Source organism: Lissotriton helveticus, chromosome 12, assembly GCF_964261635.1.
Source record: "Lissotriton helveticus chromosome 12, aLisHel1.1, whole genome shotgun sequence".
In the NCBI taxonomy this organism is placed as follows: domain Eukaryota; kingdom Metazoa; phylum Chordata; class Amphibia; order Caudata; family Salamandridae; genus Lissotriton; species Lissotriton helveticus.
Window position 1 is genome coordinate 78,011,657 of NC_136073.1, and position 18,683 is coordinate 78,030,339.

At 47.0% G+C, this 18,683-nt stretch overlaps 1 protein-coding gene across 8 annotated transcripts in view; it reads left to right on the forward strand.

Annotated features, from left to right (window-relative positions):
• The window catches only part of CHD3 (chromodomain helicase DNA binding protein 3), a 1,139,027-nt gene that overhangs the window by 1,080,172 nt on the left and 40,172 nt on the right, over positions 1-18,683 (forward strand). For all 8 annotated transcript variants that reach the window (XM_078670235.1, XM_078670239.1, XM_078670240.1 and 5 more), the window contains one exon: positions 7,374-7,500. In XM_078670235.1, coding sequence (XP_078526361.1) covers positions 7,374-7,500 — 127 coding nt within the window. The remainder of the gene's footprint in view (positions 1-7,373; positions 7,501-18,683) is intronic.

Below are 18,683 nucleotides of genomic sequence, written 5' to 3' on the forward strand. Positions count from 1 at the left end.
CCTGCGCTACCTGTGGTTCACGGTAGGCCACGAGCACTTTCAGTTTACCGTGCTCCCCTTCAGCCTTACCAGCGCCCCATGGGTGTTCACGAAAGTGATGGCGGTGGTCGTAGCTCATCTGCGCAGGTTAGGGGTTTCAGTCTTCCCCTACCTCGACGACTGGTTGTTGAAGGCGGGCTCGCCCCAGACAGTCGTCAGCCACCTCCAGACTGCGGCCAACCTCGTGCACCTGCTGGGGTTCTCCATCAATGTGCCGAAGTCACACCTGTGCCCCTCTCAGAAGCTCCTCTTCATCGGAGCAGTTCTAGACTCGGCGCAGTTTCGGGTTTATCCTCCCGAACAGCGGGTTCGGGATATTCAGGCTCTGATTCCGATCTTTCAGCCTTTATCCCGAGTCTCGGTCAGGTTGACGCTGCGGCTTCTGGGGCTGATGGACTCCTGCATCCTTCTGGTGCATCACGCCAGGTGGCGGATGCAGGCTCTGCAGTGGGACCTGAAGTTTCAGTGGGCCCAGCATCAGGGCAACTTGTCTGACCATGTCTTGATCTCGGAGGGCACTGCAAGGCAGTTGCAGTGGTGGCTCACGGACTGCGATTGGGTCAGCGGCAGATCCCTCTCCCTACCCCAACCGGAGCACGTAGTTGTGATGGACGCGTCCCTCCAGGGATGGGGAGGCCACATGGGAGAGGCGGAGATCAGAGGCCTCTTTTCTCCGGCGGAGTCCCAGCTCCATATCAACCTTCTGGAGCTGCGGCGATCCGACTTGCACTGAAGGCATTCCTCCCCTCTGTCCGGGGGAGTGTAGTGCAGGTGTTCACGGACAACACCACCGCCATGTGGTACTGCAACAGGGCGGGGTGGGGTCGTGGACCCTATGCCAGGAGGCTCTGCGCCTCTGGCAGTGGTGCATCAGGGCATGACCCTGGTGGTTCAACCCCTGGCAGGTTCCCTGAACCCCAGGGCGGACAAACTCAGCCATCGGTGCATGATGGATCACGAATGGCATCTGAACTCGGACATGGCGCAAGGCCTCTTTCAGCAGTGGGGAGAGCCTTGGTTAGATCTATTCGCCACAGAAGAGAACGCGCAATGTCATCAGTTCTGCACATTGGAATTTCCAAGGCGGCACTCGCTCGCAGACGCTTTTCGTCGCGAGTGGAGTTGCGGTCTATTGTACGCCTTTCCACCTATACCACTTCTGCCCAGAGTGCTGAAGAAGATCAGGCGTGACCAGACCAAGTCATCCTTGTGGCTCCGGACTGGGCACGGAGGTTCTGGTATCCCGAGCTACTCAGCCTGTCTGTCGATCCCCCGATTCGTCTGCCTCTTCAGGAGGACCTTCTGTTGCTGCAGCAGGGGACGGTCCTCCACCCGAACCTGTCCAGTCTCCACTTACATGCTTGGAGATTGAGCGGCGGCAGTTGAGGCCATTTGACTTGCCTTCTGAAGTCTGTAATGTCATTCTGGCAGCCAGGCGTACCTCCACAAAATCGGTATACGCCTGTGTAGGAAAGTAGGGTCTGCTTCCTATGGTCACCCCCACTTTTTGCTTTTGCTTTACTGGTTTTCGACTGTGGCTGTGGGCCTGCTAATCAGACCCACAGCCCAGATGCACTCTCTCTAAATTCACACCATGTACTCTAGGTACATCCACAATTGGGAATTGGTTCACCTTGTCAGCCCCTGTAGAAGTGTAGCCTAGGTACCCAGGGCATAGGTGTAACCAAGGCCTACCAGGGGCTGCAGCATGTATTATGCCACCCCTGGTTGGCCACTCAAACTGACACAACTGGCTAATCACTCAGCTGGGGCAAGGTTGTGTAATCACCCCTTGCTTAGGTATAGTATTCCTATATCTACCCTTATATATAGACACACAGTAACCTATAAGTCACTCCTATGGCAGGCCTTAACAATCCTGAAGGCAGAGTCCTTGGTTATGTGTGAGATGGTGCTCTAGCATGAGCTGAGCCTGTCTGCAGCTTTCGGAACCATGTCCTTATAGCTGTCCTATGATATTGCCATACCATATACTCTTAAGTGCATTATGAACCTCGCGGTTAAATGCTAACTCTGGTTTGGCTTTATCTAAACATGTCGTGTAAGGTGTCATATGCTTTGGAATATTATCCCCTCGCCAATTCTGGCGACGGGGGTAGCATTCCACCCTTCTAGAGGGAGAAGACATGTTGTTGCTTACTATCCTGGTTAAAGTTAACCAGAGCCCCAGCGTCACAAAATGGACGCTCATGCCACAGACACAAGTCTGACCTCCTGCTGCTGGGAGTCCTTCTAGTCACGGAGGTTTGGACAATAGGTTTCCTGCCTGGAGAGGTGCGAGCACCACCCCAGACAGGACTTTGTGTATTGGGACAGGGAGGGCTGAATAGAAGGAGACACTGCCTGGGGCACACCAGGTGCTCCAGGCATACCCCAGTTCAAACTGGTTGCTGGGGCACTCCAGCTCTGGCGCGAAACTTGACAAAGGAAAGGGGGTGTAACCACCCCCCTCCCTGGTCCCACTCATAAGAGGGACCTAGAAAGTAATCCAGCCCCTTTTAGTTGTATGACGGTAGGAGCTGAGTCCTAGGACTTTAGATTAATCCTGGAATCGAAACTTGACACGAAACTCTGGACCTTCGACGTTCTGCTGAAGCTGAAGACTGAAGAATCTCCCTTGTGGCCAAGGAGTGACCACCCTGCTCGAGCACCTGCTTTATTTTATCTATTAGTGCTTCCTGTTGAAGCGAACTTAGTAACTATTTCAGGATGGCGCTGGCAGCTTGCCGGCGCCATCCTAAAATAGTTACAGGATGATGGACAGCTCACTCAAGGGATATGAAGGGCAGGGTTCATTCTGGCACGATGGTCCTGTCACAAAAATTAAACCTCAACAGGAAGCACTTACAAATATCAATAAAGCATGTGCACTAGTTGAAGCTCAAATTCAGTGACGCATTCATCAGCCCAAAAGCAATCGTGAGCATTGTCGAGGCTGGGCAGGTGTGCTTTCTTCCCAAATCTACCGTCGAAAATCAGCTGTGATGCTGGATAGAGGCCTTTGCATCCTTGACTTTCACGAGCGCAATCCCCTGGCTGTTCCTGTGACCAGGAGCTTCTTTCTCTTCATCTGCTGCTCTGATCGGTCTCTGACCTTTTATACACACCAGAGGCATGTGTGCTCGCATGTAAGGCCCGTCTGTTTTGCCCCGCCCACACACTTGCGGTGTGAACCGTCTTCCCGCCATTTACCCACTATGATGGACAGTTGAAGCTCAAATTCAGTGATGCATAAATCAGCCCAAAAACAATCGTGAGCATTGTCGAGGCTGGGCAGGTGTGCTTTCTTCCCAAATCTACCGTCGAAAATCAGCTGTGATGCTGGATAGAGGCCTCTGCATCCTTGACTTTCACGAGCGCAATCCCCTGGCTGTTCCTGTGACCAGGAGCTTCTTTCTCTTCATCTGCTGCTCTGATCGGTCTCTGACCTTTTATACACACCAGAGGCATGTGTGCTCGCATGTAAGGCCCGTCTGTTTGGCCCCGCCCACACACTTGCGGTGTGAACCGTCTTCCCACCATATACCCACTATGATGGACAGTTGAAGCTCAAATTCAGTGATGCATAAATCAGCCCAAAAACAATCGTGAGCATTGTCGAGGCTGGGCAGGTGTGCTTTCTTCCCAAATCTACCGTCGAAAATCAGCTGTGATGCTGGATAGAGGCCTTTGCATCCTTGACTTTCACGAGCGCAATCCGCAAAAAAAAAAACCCCGCGGATTTTGCGGATCAACAATACGCAAATCCGCAAAATACGCGGATCGTGGATCCGTGAAATCCGCCCATGCTTAGTTGACACTAGGTCAGGTCCTGTCTGCCCCTCGACCCTGGAGACTGGATGGTAGCGTTCGACTTGTAGGATGCTTATTTTCACATCCGCGTCCTGCCGGCCCACCGGCGTTACCTGCTGTTCACGGTAGGCCACAAGCAGTTTCAGTTTACCGTGCTCCCCTTTGGCCTTACCAGCGCCCCTCGGGTGTTCACAAAAGTGATGGCAGTGTTCTCAGTTCATCTGCGCAGATCAGGGGTTCCAGTCTTACCCTATCTCGACGGCTGGCTGTTGAAGGCGGGCTCGCCCCAGGCTGTCATCTCCCACCTCCAGGCATTCGCTGGGGTTCACTATCAATGTGCCAAAGTCACACCTGACTCCCTCTCAGAATCTCCTTTTCATCGGAGCGGTTCTGGACACAACACAGTTTTGGGCTTATCCTTCCGAGAAGCGAGTCCAAGATATTCGGCTATGATTCCGATCTTTCAGCCTCTATCCCGGGGTTCGGTCAGCTGCAGGTGCATGATGGATCACAAATGGTGTCTTCACTTGGAGGTGGTGCAAGGTCTCTTTCTGCAGTGGGGAGAACCTTGGTTAGATTTATTCGCCACTGAAGAGAACGTGCAATGTCAGCAATTTTGCACGTTGGAATTTCCAAGGCTGCACTCGCTAGGCGACGCTTTTCGTCACGAGGGGAGTTGCGGTCTTATATTTGCCTTTTTGCCACTTCTGCCCAGAGTGCTGAAGAAAATCAAGCGCGACCGGTCCCAAGTCATTCTTGTGGCTCCGGATTGGGCACGAAGGGTTTGGTATCCCGAGCTGTTACACATGGCCATCGATCCTCCGATCTGACTGCCTCTTCGGTAGGATCTTCTGTTGCAGCAGCAGGGGACGGTCCTCCATCCGAACCTGTCCAGCCTCCACCTCCTTGCATGGAGATTGAGCGGCAACAGTTGACAGCCTTCGACCTTCCTCCCGAAGTCTGTGATGTTATCTTGGCAGCCGGGCGTCCCTCCACTAAGATGGTATACACCTGCAGATGGAACAAATTTGTGGCATGGTGCGCAGCAAAGGCTGTGGATACCCGTTCTGCCCCTCTCTCTGAGGTTCTTTTGTTCCTCCTTTCTTTGGCCCAGCAGGGCTCTGCTCTGGGCACTCTTAAGGGCTATCTCTCTGCCATTTCAGCCTTCCTTAGGCTTCCTGATTAACCTTCTCTTTTCAAGCCCCCTGTTGTAAATCGATTTCTTAAGGGCGTTACCTATCTTTTTCCTCCAGTTCCCTTCGTAATGCCTTAGTGAGAATTGAACTTGGTTCTTACTTATCTTATGTGCAATCCTTTTGAGCCGCTACATAACTGTCCTCTCAGACTTCTCACTTTAGAGACTGCCTTTCTGGTTTGCCATCACCTCTGCTCACAGGGTGAGTGAGCTCCAAGCTCTTTCTTCACAGCCTCCTTTTCTGACGGTTCATCCGGTCAAGGTCGTCCTTTGAACTTGACCCTCTTTTCTTCCTACAGTGGTTATGTCCTTCAATATTGGTCAAACCATCACTTTGTCCACCTTATTTCCGCCTCCTCATCCTTCTAAGGAGGAAGAGAGGCTCAACCATCTGGATCCAAATTGTACGCTTTCATTTTATTTGGATCGCATCAAGCAATTCTGGGTGGAAGACCAGTTCTTTGTTTGTTACGTGGGCACCAAAAAAAGTCAGGCCGTGCACAAACGGACCATCTCTAGGTGGGTCAGTTTGTGCAGTAAAGATTGCTACTCTTTGGCAAAGAAGCAGCCTCCAGTGGGACTGCGCGCCCATTCCACCAGGGGGACGGCAGCTACAACTGTTCACAAAACACTACTGCCTGGACAGCCAAGTCAGGAGAGACTGCCTCTTTGGCCGTTTTGTTCTCCAGGACTTCCGGGGTTGGTATTGCTGGGGTATCTATTCAACAGGTAAGGAATCTACAACTAATTGTCTCTTTCAGATGAACAAGTTACTTACCTTCGGTAATGATATATCTGTAAGAGACATAGATTAGTTATAGATTCCTTACCGCTCCACCCATCCTCCCCGTTCTGTGCCCTAGTTTTGTGCACCAGGGGTCAGTGTCTTGCATGGCTCTGCTCTTCTGGCATGGAATGTCTTATAAAAGAACTGACGTCAGCGCACAAGGGCGGCGTCTAAGTAGCTACCGCATGGTCATCCCGGCGACCACGATGCCAATGACGAACGCAGAGCCGACGACACCACCTTTCGACGCGCAGGAGTATTGCTGACGAAAAAATTCTCTGGATCCAGTCTGACGCCTGGGAGTAATTCTACAGTTTAGGAATCAATAACTAATCTATGTCTTTTACAGGTATATCGTTACCTGAAGGTAAGTGACTTTTAGGGGCCAAGAAAATAACGCTAACCCCACAATGGAGGAAGAAGGCCTTCTCTCTCTTTCATATTGGCACTCAAGACTGGAAACACTCTAGGCTAATATCAGACATTTCAGGCTGTACCTGGAATTTTGACAAAAACGTCCTCCATAGATATCGGTTTTGCTTTATCACTTTTTTTAAGAGTGGTCTAGCTATCAGGGAAATGTTATGAATGTATATACTGATCTTGATACTTGTTTTATATTTTAAATCTTTAGGAAATGTACTAGACACAAGGACGCCACATGCATTTGGATGTTTTAAAGATTTTCTGTATTATATTTTGTGATTATTGCTTATTATGGCTTTAGAAATTTTATATGAAAATATTTATGACTACTATACAGAGAAATGTCTTTTAAATTGCTTTTATGGCTCATGCTGAATAAAGAAAGAATAGAATGACTAACTGACTGGAGACTCTCTCCCAGATGTTAGTTGAGGAATAGAAAGATTTGGAATACCTGTGGAATTCATGACTATTCCCCTTGTTAGTGGGACTTGTGTCCCTTTCTTGTCCACCTAGATTTCAGGCACAAAATCTAAAATTACCTTCTAACCTATCGATATCAGATCTGACATATGGGTCAATCTCATGTTATTATTTTGTTTCTGTCCACTATATAGCCCTTGGGGTGTAGAAACCTATTGCCATATCACTCTGGTTGGCATCTTTGTTGTTCTACAGTGAATAGGGGAATTTAGGAAGAGATGGGATTGGGCGTAATGAGTTTTGAAGATTGTGATCTTGATTTGTCTGAAGAAGCTGATGGAAGCCTCTCAGTATGAAGATCAATCATGCCTTTTCTCTCTGTGATCTATGCAGAATCTGAATAAAAAGTGTGTTTTAAGAAGAGAAGGATGAGGTGATTTGTTGAAGCCTAACTGACATGGTCAAGAGCATGCAGTGAGGTAGCAGTGGGAGAATTGTGCTCTAGGAAATACAATTTCACCTATCTGACATAATTTAGAGTGTTCCTATTTCATACCAAGCAGCATTTTTGGTAACCTCAATTCCTGTTGCTTCATTTATTCTCATGTCATACAGCAAGTAGTGTATCTCACAGACTTACCATGTGCACCATAATACTCCATATTCTAATCTGTGTTGTTTTCTTTGCAGGCATTTCCACCTGGCCCGTACACCACACCTCCAATCTTCGGAGGGTCTTTTAGCTCAGCACCTCCAGGAGCAATGCCCACTTCTGGAACCAACTATAGCCAAATGCCAGTAGGCTCTTTTCTTACAGGTCAGCATCCATACGTTTTGTGGACAGTTGTATTCAAAGCTACTGGTGGATCGTCAGTAGGAAACTGCTAAATTGATTATAAACAGTAATCACGCCAGAGACTACAAATGCCATGCTTTGAAACATAGACCTGAATACCTATTCAAGAATCTGTGTGGCACAAGCTGGTAATGTTAATTTGTTTCTGTGCACTGTTTCTTATATATATAAAACATATGTTTATGTTATCATAGGCATTCTACTCAAAGTTAGCTTTGTGTGGTCAGTAGTGTTGCATGGTCCAACATTGTTGATTGCTTTAAGTAACCCTGCCTTTCTAATGAATGCCCTTTTCCAGAGATTCTTTAGAGGAACCCCCTTCCCAGGTGCCAGACTGGATCCAGGACATTATTCAGCCATGCCAAGTCACCTGCACGAAGTGACACCCACCAGAGTCACATACACATTTCACAACTCCAGTGGAAATTGTGTATCATAAACACAAATGGCGAAAGACCAATGATGTCAGTTCCTTTAGTCAGCACCTCCACAAAGGTGGGATCGAGAGCGCCTAGTGTTTTCCCCAGTATTTCTTCAAATGTTCTATGTCTTTTTCAAACACATTTCCCTGAAATCTTTGGGCTTTAAACCCTATGCTAGCTGACCGCATCGTATAACAAGGAGTGCCTCTGGTCCCTGCGTTGCACTCAAGACACCGAATCATGCGATCTCTGAGTGCCTACCTCCCAAAAACCATCAGTGACAGGTAAGTTCAGCTACCTCCCCTTTTTTCCACCCCAAAAAACACACATGGCGCTTTGACTTGTCGACCCCGCTCCACGAGGTGACAGTAGGATGCCGGCCACCAGATTTTTTCCTCAATGGCAGAGATAAAACAGTGGATCCTTTAGCTGCCTGCCTCAATTAATTCTCTGCAATTCTTGAAGAAACGTCCTTCTTTTTCTTTCCACCCTACTCCAACATCTTGATAAAGGATATATTCTTCCTTCTAGCCATAAATGTAATCCTCTTCACAAGAGTGCTTCACACTTATTTTTCACAACTTCTGAGCCTCCTCATGAAGCCTCTATGAAGTCTGACAACAAATGGTAAGCCCTTCTAAAATGCCCTCATGATGTATCTGTGAACGTGTCCGTGGGTCCGTCAGAGATGTCAACAACGTCACCTGTGACGACTGTTCTGTTATCTGTGCCCCCCAAAAATATTGCAAAATTGTTAATGGCAGAGGCTTTACAAAATGGTCACAAATCCTACATCTGCCCACTTGGAATTCAGTACATAGTCGTTATTCAGAAAACATTTTTGAGCATGTCCAGCAGACATTTTTGAGCATGTCAATTCGATTCCGGTAGCGCTCCGAATAGTAATCGGGTGGATAACTCTATCCCGATTGAAGAAGCTGCTTCTTCAATCGGGATAGAGTTATCCACCGAGTACTATTCGGAGCGCTACCGAAATCGAATTGACAGAGTCTTGGAGGTTTAGACCAAAACGATTATTACGTATGACAAGGTGGAATGAGTGGAAATATAATACGCAGCGATTAAGGCCCGCCTCTATTTTGGAACTACATGCCATCATATCTCCATAAGGTGTGAACAATTATACTGAGGACACACAGTGAATATATACGACTGGTCCCCCCCGTAGGGGTCATCAATAACCCTTGGTTGTCCCGTCCTGAGTCCTGATGAAGACTCGCATGGCCCAGGTCTAACTAACCCACAGGCCCTAAGACGAGTCAAAAAGTCGACGCCCTTGTTATTTTCTAACCTGGATCATAATCTCGCCATACAATGTGCAAATAGGAAATTAACACTATGTGTTTCTTTGAGAATATTTTGAAAAATGTGTACATAATTAATTCTTGTGGCCAGGTTTGTGAGTACGGTGAAGTGCTCAACCGTTCTTCTATGTGGCACTATTGTAAATAATTTTATGTCACTACTGTCTTGAACTCTTCTTATTCCCTATCACATGACACTGCCCCAATTCACCCTCCGTTTTCTTTTTGCACGCCCTCTCGGGGCAACCTACTTTTTTCAAATAATTTTACAAACTGTGATTTACTACATTCAATCTAGAGACAATGAATTAAAATTGTTTCTGGTTTTTCTATTGGTGCTGTTGCAATCCTTTCTTTTGACTTGTGCATTTATTAGCTAGAGCTGATCTGCTGGACATGCTCAAAAATGTTTTCTGAATAACGACTATGTACTGATTGATTTCTGTGCTTTTGAAGGAATAGGTCAAGGACCACTGTTTTCAATATCGCTTTATACCCGGGTCCACGGATTTTTGTGTTTCAGCATTCTTGTTAATGGTTCACTTGGAATTCAAGCAAGACTCTGTCAGCAGGATCCTTGCCAACATGGTACTTGTCCTGATGTCCTTTCAGGGTGCCACCTCATTTGGTGCCACTCCCTATGATGACACTGATCACGATGCATAATCCATCGAATACACCTAGCATTCTGATCTTCACCAATCCAACCTTGATCAATATGAAGAATCACATTCCTCTTGATCTGAATAAAATCGTTAACCTCTACACTTGTTAAGCACTGGATGCTGTAAAGGTTTCTCTTGTTTCCTTTTTGATTGCCCAAGGAAAGGGCAAATTCATTCAGTAGCCACCATGCCACCCTGCTCTTAGTATGCTCCTGGCATTGAAGACCTTTCGGCAATCAATCAAGGGGAGGTTTTTGCAGGTCCTCATTGACTAATGGGTCATGTGCTGAAAGACTCTGTCACTCTGGGGTTAGCCAGAGCGTCAGGGCATTCCTGTGAAAGTGGACCACCTGGTGGGATCCTTGAATGCCGGGGCTGATAGTTCAGGAAATGGGTGTCTGGTGGATCATGAATGATGCCAACTCGTAGAGTTGGCAAAGGAAATATTCTGACAGTGGGGAAAACCCTGGCTAGATCATTTTCCTGCTGCAGAGAGAGTTTTGCACCTTGGCGTTTTCAATAGAACAATCATTACAAAGTACATCCCAACTGTAAAACGGATTACAGGAGTCCTGTATGCTTTTCTGCCCCTGCCTCTCCTGCACAGAGTTCTGAAAAATATTGAGAAGAACCAGGCCAAAATAATCTTAGTGGCTTCAGATTGGGCAGGGAAAATGGGGTTCAGAGAACTTCTGGGCATGAGCATCTCCCTTCCAATCAGACTCCCACTTCAAGAGGCTCTCCCTTCACCAGAGCAGGGTATGGTCCTTCACACAAACCTGCACAATCTACACCTCTGTGTATGGAGAGTGAGCAGTTTACTGCATTTAATCTACCAACTCAAGTGGTGGATTTCATCCGGGCCACCAGGAGTCCTTCCATGAAGTCCATTTATGCTGGGCTTTGGGACAAATTTGTAGCTTGGTATGAAGTCCACAATATAGATCCCTTTACAAGTTAAACTGTTGAAAGTCCTGTTGTTTGATTGGTCTTTGGCCCAACAAGGCCTTGCTCTAGGCAGGATTAAATGTCGTTTTGTGTCCCTTTTGGCCTTTTTATGTTAACCGGACCAACCAATCTTGTGTAAATCACCTGTTGTGATGTGGTTTATTAAAGCTTTGGCGCACGTTTCTTCCCAAACCATTTGTCACGCCACAGTGAGACCAAACCTTACCCTTTAACTTTTTAATGCGTACGCCCCTTTGAGCGGATGCACAGCTTCTCATTATATCTGCTGACCTTGAAGATTGTCTTTCTCATTGTGATCGCTTCAGCTCGCCATGCAAGTGCACTTTAGGCATTACCAGTGCAACTGCTCGACAGCTTCTTTTTCCAGACAAACTGCTGCTGAGAACTAGGGTGGTCTTCTTGCCTACATTTGTGACTCCTTCACACGTTGGGCAATCCATCACACTCCCACATTTCTTTGCCCTTCCTCACTCTTCGAAAGAGGAGAAGAGACTCCATGGACTGGATCCCCTAAGAGCCGTAGGCTTTTACTTATCCAGTATTAGGGTATATTTCATAGATTCACATGTCTGATCATTCCCCGTCGTCGGGATGGGAGTCCCCGGTACATAAATAAAGTAATGTCCCATTAAACATAAATAGTAATAGGCCCAAGGGCCCCATATTAGTAACATACCCATGTCCTTTTGTAAAAAGGACCAAACTCTAGAGAAGAGCCAATCAGCTATCACCTCCCTCTAGAACCCTCCTAGAAGGAGCTCCTGTCCCTCAGATTTTTTACTGCACTTCGTGCTAAGGGAGTCTCCTCTGAGCTCTGCCCAGTTTGCTACTCAACTGGTTTTCCAGTGTTTTCTGGTGATTTTCTTCATATTCTGGACAGAGTTTCCTGTTATCTTCATGGCTGAGACACCTAAAAAGGGTCTTTTTAGGCCCTGTGGTTCCTGTGGAAAGAAGAGACTACATATAGATGATCAACATCAAGATTGTCTATATTGCCTTTATCCAGACCATTCTTCCAAGGATTGCAAGGTATGTCATACCTTCTCCACAAAAACCCTCAAAGATCGGGAGGGACACCTTTTAGTTTGGCTTCAAAGGCTGAAAGACAGAGACCAACTGGAATCTTCTGAGGAGAGTGAGGGATCTTCAGTATCCTCTAAGTCCTCTCAAAAGAGACCAAGGGTGGCTTCTCCGGGCCCTTCGTCACAGCCTCCTCAAAAGAAGACATGTATGAAGTCTTCAGAGGTCCACTCCAAGGCTCTACCATCGAAGGTGTCCTCTCAGGAAGTTCCCACCTGCAAAAAGCCTACTTCTACTCCGTCAAGGACGACAACATCGTCGACGATGACTTCAGCGACAAGGAGAGCTGTATCTACAGCCTTATGTGTAACTTCGTCGACGACAACAGTCTCCACGTCGATGGCAACATAGTCATTCACCTCGTCGAGGACAACAACTCCATCGTCGACGGCAGGTAAGACCGTGTCGTCGACGATAAAGATCAAGAAGACATCTTCGACGGCGAAGCAACCGTCGACACTGCGATCACCGACGACTGGGTCGTCGACAAGGTCGACGACGAAGACAGCCCCGTCGATGTCCACGCTGTCGACGAGATCTCCACCGGTGATGACAGCAGTGTCGACGACGGCTCCGTCGACGATAACTCCATCGACGACGACACCCATCGACGTTTCACCGTCGATGACCACACCGTCGACGAGCTCATCGTCGATGACAGATCCAAATCTTAAAAGCACGTATGTGCATCTAAAGATTACAAAGAAGACCTTGACGCCGGCCCTAACATCGCCAAGTAGCGTCCAACCACTGCCTCCAACATGTCTCCTGAAAGAGGAAGATTCAGATGAGGGGGACATGTTTCAAACTGCGACAAGCCCCTCTGAACTTAATGTAAAATATCAGGACAGTTCAGATGAGGAAGACCATGAACAGGAGGAAGAATATCAACCACCTCCTCCACCAATGGATTGTCTTCCAGCCTCTTTGGTCTCAGACTTGCAGTACCTCATTACGGACTACAAACAGAGGTTTCCAACATCTCCTAAACCTCAACCCCTGGCGGTGTCTCCATCGCCAAGACCACGGCCTCCACCTTTAAATTTACTACCGGAACCTGTCATTTCACTGCATCCTCCATCTACTGATGATGAGGAGGAGGAGGATCAGCATGAGGAGCGAGAACTTCAAGACACCCAGTCTAACCATGATGAATGGGACGACTACGTCATTCCCTGTCCTGCTTCTCCAGTGCCTGCACAGGCTGACTCACCACCTGAAAACATCAGGGGGTTCCATAATGTCGTTGAGAGGGCAGCTCAACGTTTTCAAATTCCCATGACTTCCCACCAGCAGGACTGCCTCTTGTATGATTTTAAGGAGCCTTTCAAGAAAGCAGTAAGATCTATACCCATAATAGAATACTTGTGGGGTCAAGGTGTGAAAATTATGCAAAATCCTTCCTCAGTGCCTCCAGTGTTACCTCGCTTGGATAAGAAATACAGGGCGCCTGATACTGCTCCAGCTTGTTTAATAGGACATCCCAAGCTGGACTCAGTTATAACACAAGCGGCTCAGAAAAAGTCCAAGAATCCTTCTGCCCCGTTAACAGCTCCACTGGATAAAGAAGGCCGAAAGGTTGGATCACATCGGAAAGCATTTTTCCTCAATGTCTGCATTGACAGTAAAAACGTCCAATGCTTTAGCGCTATTGGGGCGATATAATAGACAGTTATGGGCAGACATAGCTCCATATCTGGCGGCCTTGCCTGAAGACTCAAAAGAAGAGGCAAAGAAAATATTACTTGAAGGTGACCGCTCAGCGTCGGAAATAATAGACTGCGCAATGGATATCGCGCCGACTGGATTTCGGCAGCTGGCTGGCGCAGCAGTGTTAGGACGACCAGGTTGGTTGAAGGCAACTTCTTTTCGTCCTGAAATTCAGACAAAGATCTTGGATATGCCCTATGATTCAAAGAAAAAGAAAGCTGTTCGTCTGTGTTGCAGAATCGCCTACCAACTAATTAGTGGTGGTGAGTTAGAGAAGAGAGAAGGGAGGTAGAGGGATCGGGGATCCCGCTTTTGCGGAACTAGGGTCCTCACACACCCAGCAAGCTAAGTGTCATGCTTCATTATATGGACCTGCTCCTCGTTGAGCCGGTGCTGCAATGCTCAACGGGCACCCGCGAAGAGGCTCTTTATCGGAGATCTTTTGTTCCTTTGAAGTATGATGAAGTGGGGGTGTGTGGCCCGTGTGTGTGTAGATAGTGTGTTGTGCTGTGGGGGTGAGTTAAAAAAGGTTGGATATTCCAAAGCGATACGTTTTATTCTGGTTGGTAATCCACCTTACTAAAAAGAAATATAGACAGAAGAGAGGCACCAGCCCTGTCGGGGTAAGTTCATTCACTAATGTGCTCTTCTCTTTGGGTTGACATGTTTCTTGCCCTGTTGGTCTGATAGTACTGTGGCAATTCTTCAGGACCTATATATGTTTAATCTGTGAAAAAGGGGGTGGGTTGGTGTTGAATATCTACACTAAACGGTGCTGTTAAATAAAGAGCTACCATTCAGAGGGGACTACCTATCTAAGTTAGTGTAGTCTGAAAGAAGAGGAGCTGGGGATATGAAAACAAAGGAGAAAAGTGTGTTAAAAACGTGGTGTCCTGGTTATCTCCAAACAGCTCTATACTCTCATTCCTTATTTATCAGACCTCCTTGCTAGGCAATATAATTACAGTGCAGTGTAATTTAAAACAGCTAAAACACATATGATTCAGTGGTAATGTCTCTCATACAATTTGGACCCATATTGGTGGCCAGACATTGTCTATGCATTGATTGATGTCATCAGACGCTGTCATTATGTCATAAATTGGTCACAGGGAAGTAACAGTTGGTAAGCAGCACGTTAAATGACAGGCTGATAAAAACAGATTTAAAGCAACATATTCTCTCACTATGTTTCATTCATTACGGTGTTTGTATAAGTATCAAGCGGTGGTAACATCCGCTTGGAATGGCACCAAGATTGCGCTGGGATGTGGAAAACACCAGGGCTTGGTGTCAGATGTGCCCAAAACTCACCTCCCTCATAGATGCGAGGAGCTTCAACGTGGGTGGGAGGGTCGTAGGGCGCCTCAATAGTAGGAGCCCTGCTTGGGAAAAAGATATGGTATGTTGTGGATATAGGTCCCTGGTCTAAGGAGCCATTTGTAAGTCTGGGCACTGACTACCTGCAGCACTGATGGTGGAGCCCCTCCGCGGCTCCGATAGGGAGGCTGAGAGACCCTGCAGCGTCACGGATGGCAGCCTGCAGAGTGTTAAAGGGCATATTTTGCTGGCATTTCATATGTACCGTCTGGTCATGTACAAACAGGCCACACTCGGAGCAAATGTGCTCCCCATTGATGTGCCTTGGGACTGGTGGTACAACTGTTTTTGATACTCGAAAAAGTTCTCTGTGAGTGCCATCGTCGCGCACTCCATGATGAATGAGACTGGTGTTAGGGAGTCCCACTCATCTTTGTTTCTTAGCCAATTTTCCACCACTTTCAGTGTGTCTCTCTGGGGTATGTTGGTGTATAATTGCTCTACGTCCAATGTGACCAATAAGTTGATTTTAGATGTGTCATCGACAATGATGTTTTGATACACCTGTACAGTTAAGAATATGCCAATATTTGCTTCATCTTACATTATACTATATGTACCACGCAAATCACATTTCTATACCAGATGGTACAGATGAAATGCCAGCAAAATATGCCCTTTAACTGTGCAATCTGAAATAGCACACTCCACGTCTCATGGCACATACCGATACTTATTCACAATAGATACAATCAACACCATTCCAAGATGTCCGCCACGATAAGCCAGACATCGAGGAATCTTGCTTGACACACTCCCGGAAGTCCTGGTGCGTAACCACGCCCACCACCGCCCGTGTTCCACTACAATACCACCCCCAGGGTAACGAGCATATCCATGACCGTGGGACCGGTGACGGAGGCTAGGTAACTAACGCGGACTCCAGATGAGTCAAGTAAGTAAGAATGAATCCACGCTTGAGAGCAATCGAGGTGAGTGACACCTTCGCCGGGCGGGGAGCCGCTGCGATCCTTGGAGGGCGGGGACACTCTGCAGGCTGCCATCCGTGACGCTGCAGGGTCTCTCAGCTTCCCTTTCGGGGCCGCGGAGGGGCTCCACCGTCAGTGCTGCAGGTAGTCAGTGCCCAGACTTACAAATGGCTCCTTAGACCAGGGACCTATATCCACAACATACCATATCTTTTTTCCAAGCAGGGCTCCTACTATTGAGGCGCCCTACGACCCTCCCACCCACGTTGAAGCTCCTCGCATCTATGAGGGAGATGAGTTGTGGGCACATCTGACACCAAGCCCTGGTGTTTTCAACATCCCAGCGCAATCTTGGTGCCATTCCAAGCGGATGTTACCACCGCTTGATACTTATACAAACACCGTAATGAATGAAACATAGTAAGAGAATATGTTGCTTTAAATCTGTTTTTATCAGCCTGTCATTTAACGTGCTGCTTACCAACTGTAACTTCCTTGTGACCAATTTATCACATAATGACAGCGTCTGATGACATCAATCAATGCATAGACAATGTCTGGCCACCAATATGGGTCCAAATTGTATGAGAGACATTACCACTGAATCATATGTGTTTTAGCTGTTTTAAATTACACTGCACTGTAATTATATTGCCTAGCAAGGAGGTCTGATAAATAAGGAATGAGAGTATAGAGCTGTTTGGAGATAACCAGGACACCACGTTTTTAACACACTTTTCTCCTTTGTTTTCATATCCCCAGCTCCTCTTCTTTCAGACTACACTAACTTAGATAGGTAGTCCCCTCTGAATGGTAGCTCTTTATTTAACAGCACCGTTTAGTGTAGATATCCAACACCAACCCACCCCCTTTTTCACAGATTACACATATATAGGTCTTGAAGAATTGCCACGGTACTATCAGACCAACAGGGCAAGAAACATGTCGACCCAAAGAGAAGAGCACATTAGTGAATGAACTTTACCCAACAGGGCTGGTGCCTCTCTTCTGTATATATTTCTTTTTAGTAAGGTGGATTACCAACCAGAATAAAACATATCGCTTTGGAATATCCAACCTTTTTTAACTCACCCCCACAGCACAACACACTATCTACACACACACAGGCCACACACCCCCACTTCATCATACGGCAAAGGAACAAAAGATCTCCGATAAAGAGCCCCTTCGCGGGTGCCCGTTGAGCATTGCAGCGCCGGCTCAACGAGGAGCAGGTCCATATGATGAAGCATGACACCTAGCTTGCTGGGTGTGTGAGGACGCTAGTTCCGCAAAAGCGGGATCCCCGATCCCTCTACCTCCCTTCTCTCTTCCCTAACTCACCACCACTAATTAGTTGGTAGGCGATTCTGCAACACAGAGGAACAGTTTTTTTTCTTTGAAAAATACGTATTAGGAGGGCATGAAGCTTGGACCTCTTTAATAAGCCCCCACTGACTTCCCCTCTTCTTGATGATAAAAAAAAAAAAAATATGCCCTATGATGCCAGTTTCTTTTTGGACCACAAATTGATGAGTCTCTCCAAAGTATAAAGAAAGATACGGATATGGCCAGAGCATTGGGAACTCTCCAATTCAAAAATCTGTTCTTTCGTGGATCAAGGGGGAGAGGGCAGTCCTCCTATAGAGGGGATTACCAATATCGGTCGTCATACTCTTCTGGTCAGCAACATCAATAACAATATCAACAGCGCCAGCAACAGCACTCGTCTTATGGAAAATCATAATTTCGTGGTAAAGGTCAACAAAAAGGCAACGCTCGTCGGCAATGACCCTTTACTGCAGCCAGTCTCCAGTTAATCTCCACCCTCAAGAATTGGAGGAAGAATTTCCCATTTTCTGACAAATTGGAAGCAAATTACGACGGACCGTTGGGTTCTACAATTAATTCAATTCGGCCATTCACTAGAATTTATTCACAACCTCCCAAACCCCTCCCCGACCTATGCTTCACAAAAATCTACGTATACTTCTCTGGGAGATTTCTCTTATGCTCCAGGAGGGAGCAATAGAAAGAGTTTCTCTGTCTCATTCGGGGAAAGGATTTTACTCCTGCTTCTTCCTGATACAGAAAAAGGAAAAGAAATGGAGACCAATTTTAGACCTCAGAGCCCTCAACAAATTCCTAAAAATGCAGTTGTTTCGTATGGTGACAATCCAGGAGGTTGTGCAACTTCTAGATGTGGAAGATTACATGGTGTCTCTGGATCTTCAGGACGCTTACTTTCATATCCCTATTCACAGGAATCACAAGAAGTTCTTAAGGTTTGCAGTAGCGGGTAGACACTTTCAATTTCGCGCCCTGCCTTTTGAGTTTGCACCTCGCATCTTTACGAAGTGCCTCTCTCCAGTGGCTACATACCTCAGACAACATCACCATCACGTTTTTCCATATCTGGAGGATTGGCTGATCAAGGCACCATCCTTAGAAGACGCGTCCAGGTCTTCCAACGCTTGTCTACAACTTTTCAATCATTTAGGACTCACACTCAATAGGGACAAATCAGTCCTTCTACCTTCTCAACGTATACATTTCCTAGGCGCTACCCTCGACACAAGACTAAAGAAAGCTTTTCCATCACAGGAAAGACAGGACAAGCTCTTGACACTAGCCATTCTCGTAGCTTCCAAGAGAACCTTGACG